Source organism: Oncorhynchus masou, chromosome 9, assembly GCF_036934945.1.
Source record: "Oncorhynchus masou masou isolate Uvic2021 chromosome 9, UVic_Omas_1.1, whole genome shotgun sequence".
Lineage (NCBI taxonomy): Eukaryota > Metazoa > Chordata > Actinopteri > Salmoniformes > Salmonidae > Oncorhynchus > Oncorhynchus masou.
This window is the reverse complement of record NC_088220.1, coordinates 65,931,456-65,940,933: the sequence shown is the minus strand read 5'-3', so window position 1 is coordinate 65,940,933 and position 9,478 is coordinate 65,931,456. Positions and strand designations below refer to the sequence as shown.

Genomic DNA, 9,478 nt, shown 5'->3' with positions numbered 1-9,478 from the left:
CTTGCCCTAGAAAAGGTGGTTAGGCTGTTTACATTTTTTTCCAGAGCATTGGTGACTCTAACTGTGCTTCTCGCAACAATTGAATTACTCTCAGGCAAGAGTGCTCTGAAATCGGAGTAGACAGCCAGAGTGAATTTATGAACGCACCCTTAATGTGTTGTGAAATCAGTTGTGAAATGTAATGTAATGTTTTCAATTGTTTATAACTGCTTTCATTTTGCTGGACCCCAGGATGCTGATGCTTTGGTAGGCCATCATTGTAAATAATAATTTGTTTTTAACTGACTTGCCTAGTTAAATAAAGATTTTTAAAAAATAATAATAATAGGTTGTAATAATACTGTGAAATTATTAAGGTGGGATGGAGTTTTGGCCTGCCTCGGACATCACCATTACTTTTTTTGTGACACTTGCATTCAATTAACTGCCCCTCCCTGTGGCACACAAGAAGCTTGACTTGATTGGCTACATCGCTCAGTTCTAGACTGTTCTGCGAAAATCTTTATATACCTCAGAAATCACCAGCCCGCCCAGTTTCTGCGAGAATATTGTAGATGCGGAAACCTTCGGGACTGTTCAGGGTGAAGCTACATTTTCTGTCTGATTTCTTATCTTTAATAAGGTAAGCTTTTTTAAATTGAGGTTGAATGTCAGCATTACAATTGTTGGAGATGGAAAAACAGTAAGTTAGGCAAACAAGCTTGAAGCAATACTGAAACGGCAAGCATAAATGGCTATATTAGGCATAATCTGGATTCACAGGAAGCGTTACCTACGGTTGGGTTTCATATTCAAGTCTCCTGTAGAATCGCCATATTCAACGTCTCCTGTAAACCCAAATTCTAATTGAAAATGGCTACATTATTTTTGAACGCAAAAATAGTTTCAATGATTGCGTCATCGGATATGGCAGTTTCAGTTTGCTTGCAGTTTAAAGGGACGCTCTCTTGTTAGGCTAACTGTGAAGAAGGCTTGCCTTCCAACATTAACCAATTCAGTTGAACAATTGGTTTACTCTGTCGATGTAGCCTAATGTGCTGGTAACATATGTTCGAGTTTAAATAATTGCGTGTGAAACTTATTTTAATGGCAAGCCTATCAAGTCTAGCCTACGTGAGTTGGATGGTGATGAAACTGAACTGAATGTTCCAGCAATTTCCCAACCCACCCGCGGCAGGGCAGAGCCCTCAGTGACACAACTCCAGGCAAAATGTTTGTTTTGTATTTGAGTAGGTGATAGTGAGGAATCGCTTCGAGGATTTGTTCTACCACGTTAATTTGGTTAAAGTGTTAATACGTATGGAGTTACTTTAGCTATTCAGTTAAAACAGGTGGACATTAAAAACAACGTAAACAGTAACGTGACTTGCACTTATTCCCCCCCACCCCCCCTTTCTAACTGACTGCGGATAGCTACTTTGAGGAGAAATGTACTTTCTATGCCTGTGTTATGTGGTTGGGCCACCTTAAAATGAATGCACTAACTGTAAATCGCTCTGGTTAAGAGTCTGTTAATGACCAAAATGTCAAATGCTGTAATAAAGCACGTCTTCTTTACCCCCCTGCCTACTCCCAACCTGTAACTAGGGAAACACACTTCACGCTGCTTCGATACCAAAGTTACTTTGTCGTAGCAGGTTATGAGACTAAGGTTAGCGAAATGGCTCTTCTAACCTGCTACTAAAATAACTGTCTGTATCAAGACGAAATGCTTTGAAGAATGTCTGGTTGAAAGACAGCTGTTGCACTGAAGGTCAAGACAAGGATGAGTTTTTGAATGCAGAATCCGCATTAGTGGAAACTAAGACTGTTCTCAGTGCAGACCTGTTTGTATCTAGATTTGTGGGGTTGGGACAATTTTAGCAATTTCTAACCCTTTTCCTACCCTTAATGTAATTCTCCAAACATTACACATTCATTCTCCTAACATGCCACATTAAGTATCCTAACCTTTTTATCAAGGTCTCATAAACCTGCTATGAAAAGTCACTTCCGCTAGTAAAAACCTGCAGACCTGCCTTGAGAGCAGTGTGAGTGTCCAATAATGCAATGCTCCTTTTTGAACAGGTGGTCCCGGGGTCTTTCAATGACACAATAGGCTACGACAAAAAGTATGGACTTTTCTGAAAATAGCATCATGTGTCACAGGCCTATACCAAAATAGACCTAACTTGACCAGTTGTACAGAGTTGTCCCAGAGTCTACCCTCAGGATCACTTACCTGGGTCAATGAGTTCATACCTAGATTTCTTAAAAAATCTATTTTGCCACCACACAGTTTGTTTTAATGATATCGCTCTTCATTTTCAGACACCATGTCAAAGGGACCAGCAGTTGGCATTGACCTTGGCACCACCTACTCATGTGTGGGTGTGTTCCAGCATGGCAAAGTGGAGATCATTGCCAATGACCAGGGCAATAGAACCACACCCAGCTATGTCGCCTTCACAGACACAGAAAGGCTGATTGGGGACGCTGCCAAGAACCAAGTGGCCATGAACCCCACAAACACAGTGTTTGGTTAGAAATTCACTTGTAGAAATTGATCAAATACCATGTACGGTATATAAGATGTACTTGTGTGGCATTAACTCTTGTTTACCCCCTTTTCCCAGATGCGAAGCGGCTGATTGGGCGGAAGTTTGACGACAATGTCGTCCAGGCAGACATGAAACACTGGCCGTTTACAGTGATCAACGACTCGACACGGCCCAAGGTCCAAGTGGAGTACAAGGGAGAGACCAAGGCCTTCTACCCAGAGGAGATCTCCTCCATGGTGCTGGTCAAGATGAAGGAGATTGCAGAGGCCTACCTGGGCAAAGTGAGCATCACAACAGTCCTATCACTGTCTTCAACGCATGTTATGGTCTTTTGGGTGTTACTGAATGGTTTAACAAAATATAAATGCATTATTCTCACACTGTAGATTTGACTTTCAAAAAAGATTTGACTTAGTTGTAAATATTTCCTCCTGCAGACTATAACCAATGCAGTGGTCACTGTGCCAGCTTACTTCAACGACTCTCAGCGCCAGGCCACCAAAGATGCAGGGACCATCTCAGGTCTCAACGTACTCCGCATCATCAATGAGCCAACCGCTGCTGCTATCGCCTATGGCCTGGACAAGAAGGTTCATTTATATATATTTATCAACACTAACAACAGTACTTAGAACTCAGAACTGTAATGCATACCTGAGGCCCATTGACCATGTGTTTTGAGAGACAAATTTCACCCTAAAAATAATTTAACTCACAAAAGAAAATGTTTTTAGGTGGGAATGGAGAGAAACGTCCTAATCTTTGACCTGGGCGGTGGTACGTTTGATGTGTCCATCCTGACCATCGAAGACGGGATCTTTGAGGTGAAGTCCACTGCCGGCGACACCCATCTTGGAGGAGAGGACTTTGACAACCGCATGGTCAACCACTTCATCTCAGAATTCAAGCGCAAATACAAGAAGGACATCAGCGACAACAAGAGGGCCGTGCGTCGTCTGCGCACTGCCTGTGAGCGTGCCAAGCGCACCCTCTCCTCCAGCACCCAGGCCAGCATCGAAATCGACTCTCTGTATGAAGGTGTCGACTTCTACACCTCCATCACCAGGGCTCGCTTTGAGGAGCTGAATGCTGACCTGTTCAGAGGCACCCTGGACCCCGTTGAGAAGTCTCTTAGGGACGCCAAGATGGATAAAGCCCAGGTCCACGACATTGTCCTGGTGGGAGGCTCCACGCGCATCCCCAAGATTCAGAAGTTGCTGCAGGACTTCTTCAACGGGAAAGAGCTCAACAAGAGCATCAACCCTGATGAGGCTGTCGCCTATGGTGCAGGTGAGGCGCTTTATTTTTCTAGCTCCCTCTTTTATCTAAAGCTTTGCCCAGTAAACCTTCTTGTCAACTGTCTTTTCCTGTTCTACCATTTCTAACCTTCATCCAGAGAAGCCCTAATCAAATCAAATGTATTTATATAGCCCTTACATCAGCTGATATCTCAAAGTGATGTACAGAAACCCAGCCTAAAACGCCAAACAGCAAGCAATGCAGGTTTAGAAGCACGGTGGCTAGGAAAAACTGCCTAGAAAGGCCAAAACCTAGGAAGAAACTTAGAGGGGAACCAGTCTGAGGGGTGGCCAGTCCTCTTCTGGCTGTGCCGGTTGGAGACTAATATCGAAAAGACATTGTAAATTCTTTGATGGTTTGTTTAAGAATGAGTGATGACACCGTGTCTGTTGACAGCTGTCCAGGCGGCTATCTTGTCCGGAGACAAGTCTGAGAACGTGCAGGACCTGCTGCTGCTGGACGTCACACCTCTGTCCCTGGGCATTGAGACGGCCGGAGGGGTCATGACTGTGCTCATCAAGAGGAACACCACCATCCCCACCAAGCAGACGCAAACCTTCACCACATACTCAGACAACCAGCCTGGGGTGCTCATTCAGGTGAGCGGAATGTACTTATGACTCATTCCTAGGTATCTCAATGGATTGTGTCCATCAGTGTCAAAATGTTAGTATATACTCTAGTTGATATTTAAGTTGAATTTGGATCGGAGTCAATATTGACCCACACACTAATTTATTTGTTAGTGTTTACATTAAAACTTGAGATTTTAATCAGAATGTATCCAAATGAGTGTTGACCTGAGTGTGTGTCTGTGTCCTGTCAGGTGTATGAGGGGGAAAGAGCGATGACCAAAGACAACAACCTACTGGGGAAGTTTGAGCTGTGTGGGATCCCACCAGCCCCCCGGGGTGTGCCTCAGATAGAGGTTACCTTTGACATTGATGCCAACGGCATCATGAACGTGTCCGCCTCTGACAAGAGCACTGGCAAGGAGAATAAGATCACCATCACCAATGACAAAGGTAGACTTAGTAGTAGTTAAGAGTTAAAGGACAGATCTCATTTTCAAACAATAAAAACTCACCCACCCGCCACTGTTTTGGGGGAAAAGTTGAGGGATGGGACTGGAGAAATGTGTACCCACTCTCAAATGTATAGACCTAGCTATGGATACAAGGACTGATCATCCATGATATCAAAATTCTAGTTTTAACCATATTTTGAGACTGAACAGTGTTTGTTTACAATTATATTGTTTACAAACAAAGGAGTTAATTAAACTAGCTTATATGTGACCGACTGACTCGATCCGGTCTTATGTAGCAACATTTTAAATAATTTTTTACTTTTGATCAAAGTGGAGACTGAGCTAGAAAATGGTATATCATACGCTACAGCTGAGGAACAATGGGAAAGTAATTCTGCTTTGAAAGTTTGATTAACTTAGAACTTCACTTTTGAGAAAATGGCCTTGGAATGTTTTGGCGCATCTACTGTAGATCCCCTCTTTGTCTACACCTATTCAGCATCGAAAACACTAGAGGCCGATCGATTAATCGGAATGGCCGATTAATTAGGGCCGATTTCAAGTTTTCATAACAATCGGTATTTGGACACCGATTTTGGCAGATTTTTTAAATATTAACCCACCGGCCTAGGAACGGCCTAGCCTTGTTCAGGGGCAGAGCGACAGATTTTTACCTTGTCAGCTCGGGGATTCAATCTTGCAACCTTACGGTTAACTAGTCCAACGCTCTAACCACCTGCCTCTCATTGCACTCCACAAGGAGCCTGTCTGTTACGCAAATGCAGTAAGAAGGTAAGTTGCTATCTAGCATTAAACTTATCTTATAAAAAACAATCAATCAATCATAATCACTAGTTAACTACATATGGTTGATGATATTACTAGTTTATCTAGCGTGTCCTGCGTTGCATATAATCAATGTGGTGCGCATTCGCGAAAAAGGACTGTTGCTCCAATGTGTACCTTACATTAACATTAATGCCTTTATTAATATCAATACACAAGTATATATTTTTAAACCTGCATATTTAGTTAATATTGACTGCTAACATGAATTTCTTTGTCACTTCTCTTGCAACAGAGTCAGGGTATATGCAGCAGTTTGGGCCGCCTGGCTCGTTGCGAACTGTGTGAAGACTATTTCTTCCTAACAAAGACGGCAAACTTCGCCAAACGGGGGATGATTTCACAAAAGCGCATTTGTGAAAAAAGCACAATCGTTACACGACTGTATCTAACCATAAACATTAATGCCTTTCTTAAAATCAATACACAAGTATATACTTTTAAACCTGCATATTTAGCTAAAAGAAATCCAGGTTAGCAGGCAATATTAACCAGGTGAAATTGTCACTTGCGTTCATTGCATGCAGAGTCAGGGTATATGCAACAGTTTGGGCCGCCTGGCTCGTTGCGAAATAATTTGCCAGACTTCTACGTAATTATGACAAAACATTGAAGGTTGTGCAATGTAACAGGAATACTTAGACTTATGGATGCCACCCGTTAAATAAAATACGGAACGGTTCCGTATTTCACTGAAAGAATAAACCTCTTGTTATCGAGATGATAGTTTCCGGATTCGGCCATATTAATGACCTATGGCTCATATTTCTGTATGTTATGTTATAATTAAGTCTATGATTTGATAGAGCAGTCTGACTGAGCAATGGTAAGCACCAGCAGGCTCATAAGCATTCATTCAAACAGCACTTTTGTGTGTTTTGCCAGCAGCTCTTCGCAATGCTTCAAGCATTGCGCTGTTTATGACTTCAAGCCTAGCAACTCTCGAGATTAGGCTGGTGTAACCGATGTGAAATGGCTAGCTAGTTAGCGGGGTGCGCGCAAATAGCGTTTCAAACGTCACTCGCTCTGCAACTTGGAGTAGTTGTTCCCCTTGCTCTGCATGGGTAACGCTGCTTCGAGGGTGGCTGTTGTCAATGTGTTCCTGGTTCGAGCCCAGGTAGGAGTGAGGAGTGGGGCGGAAGCTATACTGTTACACTGGCAATACTAAAGTGCCTATAAGAACATCCAATAGTCAAAGGTATATGAAATACAAATCGTATAGAGAGAAATAGTCCTATAATTCCTATAATAACTACAACCTAAAACTTCTTACCTGGGAATATTGAAGACTCATGTTGAAAGGAACCACCAGCTTTCATGTTCTCATGTTCTGAGCAAGGAACTTAAACGTTAGCTTTCTTACATTGCACATATTGCACTTTTACTTTCTTCTTCAACACTTTGTTTTTGCATTATTTAAACCAAATTGAACATGTTTCATTATTTATTTGAGCCAAAATTGATTTTATTGATGTATTATATTAAGTTAAAATAAGTATTCATTCAGTATTGTTGTAATTGTCATTAATGCAAATATATCTTTAAAAATCGTCTGATTAATCATTATCGGCTTTTTCTGGTCCTCCAATAATCGGTATCGGCGTTGAAAAAGCATAATCGGTCGACCTCTAGTATAAACCCTCTTAAGCTTTAGCCCCACCCATCTCTTTAAGAATTTGCATGTGAGGCCGGAGTAGGGTTGAGCCAAGCATTCTGTCCTAACCGCAGTCAAGCACCCAAGCAAACTGGCTAACGTTGGCTAGCTTGCGACTTCCAGACACAAATGAGAGAACAGCTCACTCTGACCATTTTACTCGTCCTAGCAGAGCTGGTTAGGCTGTTTTATATTTTATCCAGATCGCAAGTGACTGCAACTGTGCTGCTGGCAACAATTTAATTGCGCTTGTTTCCCCAACGTTTACTGACATTGGCCATATTCAATGGCTGTTGAGCGTTTGTAAATTTGTCAGTTATTCTGCGCTCTGAATTTACCAACAACGTCTATCAACAGTTGTCTCAGTGACAGCATTAACTTTCAAGACATGTAGCTAGCTAAACAATGATACATAATCCCAGCTCATGACGTTACTGCCCTGCATGAATCTGCAGGCAACAAAAACCAGGTTCAGTGTTAGCTAGCTAACATTAGGCTATAACTAGGAAATTGCTCTGCGGTACGAATAATATTACTACAAAGATCATGCACGTAAAGTTCGCTAGCGAGCCAGCTAACATTAGCTAGCTCGCTAACAGTACACTTCAACTTAAATGAAAATGACTTTCTAAGAAAATTAGAAACGTGTAATATCTGAATATTATTTTTGGTTCCGACAGGGTACTACTGTTGGACTAGGCTCATGAGGCATTTTGAAGCTACTTTGAAGAATCTCAAATATAAAACATATTTTGATTTTGTTTAACATTTTTGGTTACTACATGATTCCATATGTGTTATTTCATAGTTTTGATGTCTTCACTATTACTGTACAATGTAGAAAATAGTCAAAATAAAGAAAAACCCATGAATGACTAGGTGTGTCCAAATGTTTGACTGGTACTGTGTGTGTGTATATATATATATATCACACAGTATATTCAAAAGTCCAAACATGGATGAACCAATCACAGATTGACATGTAAATCTATAGTCTGGGATCTGGGTATCTGTTCATGGCAATTAAATTTTTAATATTTACCCTTTGATTCTTGAACATCCGAATCCCAGAATGTAGCTTTATACACTATGCCATTGTAAAGTATGCACACCATTTTAAATAGGGATGTCCTCTCCAACAATGCTTTAACAAATCCTCCATCTCATTGTCTGTCCCTCTCTCCATAGGTCGTCTGAGTAAGGAGGACATAGAGCGCATGGTCCAGGAGGCTGAGCAGTACAAAGCTGCAGACGATGTCCAGAGGGACAAGGTGGCGTCCAAAAACGGCCTGGAGTCGTACGCCTTTAACATGAAGTCCACCGTGGAGGACGAGAAGCTCAAGGGCAAGCTCAGCGACGAGGACAAACAGAAGATCATGGACAAGTGCAACGAGGTCATCAGCTGGCTGGATAAGAACCAGGTACAGTACTGGCCCTGGGCCTTTCAACCAGAATGGAGTCGGTTAACATTCATATTTGAAATCAATTATAGAGCTCGTAGTCCCTCATTGTAATTTGATTAAACAAATGTCTGGTGGCTCAACAAGGAGATTAGAGCACTAATGTACCTTTCTCTTTCTCTCTCCTTGTAGTCTGCAGAGAAGGAGGAGTTTGAGCACCACCAGAAGGAGCTGGAGAAGGTGTGTAACCCAATCATCACCAAGCTGTACCAGGGTGCAGGGGGCATGCCAGGGGGGATGCCAGGGGCTGGTGGTGCCACACCCGGAGGAGGCGGATCCTCTGGACCAACCATTGAGGAAGTGGACTAAACCATACAGAGTATACTTTACTCCTGATTGGATATGGCTAAATAGTGGTCCACATTCTATAGCTTGGAATGGGCTGAACCTTTATTTTCAATCTGCATAGACTACTTTTGTTTGTTTTGGTCATTCATCTTTTTATGCTGAAAGCAACCAATCAATTTAATATTTTTCATGGGCACTGTTCTACCTATTGTTAAACGTTTTCAGTTCAACCAGTGAATGGTTACTACTGTATACAGAGCATGTTTTTCACAAGTGGAATTCTGTGACTGCAAAATGTTTTTGCCTTTGTACTGCACTGTTGGCTTAAAAAAACAATTAAAAAAATAATCTCTTGAATTCA

At 41.9% G+C, this 9,478-nt stretch overlaps 1 protein-coding gene across 1 annotated transcript; it reads left to right on the top strand.

The window, feature by feature from the left end:
• Positions 1 to 495: 495 nt before the first annotated feature.
• Positions 496 to 9,478, top strand: LOC135546492 (heat shock cognate 70 kDa protein-like). Its single transcript, XM_064974960.1, has 9 exons — positions 496 to 622; positions 2,311 to 2,520; positions 2,616 to 2,821; positions 2,978 to 3,130; positions 3,275 to 3,830; positions 4,236 to 4,438; positions 4,666 to 4,864; positions 8,558 to 8,790; positions 8,962 to 9,478. Exons 2-9 carry the CDS (start codon positions 2,316 to 2,318, stop codon positions 9,136 to 9,138), a joined length of 1,932 nt encoding a protein of 643 aa, XP_064831032.1. The 5' UTR covers positions 496 to 622; positions 2,311 to 2,315; the 3' UTR covers positions 9,139 to 9,478.

Excerpts from the sequence above, each read along its gene's own strand:
- LOC135546492 (XM_064974960.1), top strand. The coding sequence starts at position 2,316 with ATGTCAAAGGGACCAGCAGTTGGCATTGACCTTGGCACCACCTACTCA. Across the intron at positions 3,131-3,274 it reads CCTATGGCCTGGACAAGAAG|GTGGGAATGGAGAGAAACGT; the intron begins GTTCATTTATAT and ends AAATGTTTTTAG. Across the intron at positions 8,791-8,961 it reads GCTGGCTGGATAAGAACCAG|TCTGCAGAGAAGGAGGAGTT; the intron begins GTACAGTACTGG and ends CTCTCCTTGTAG.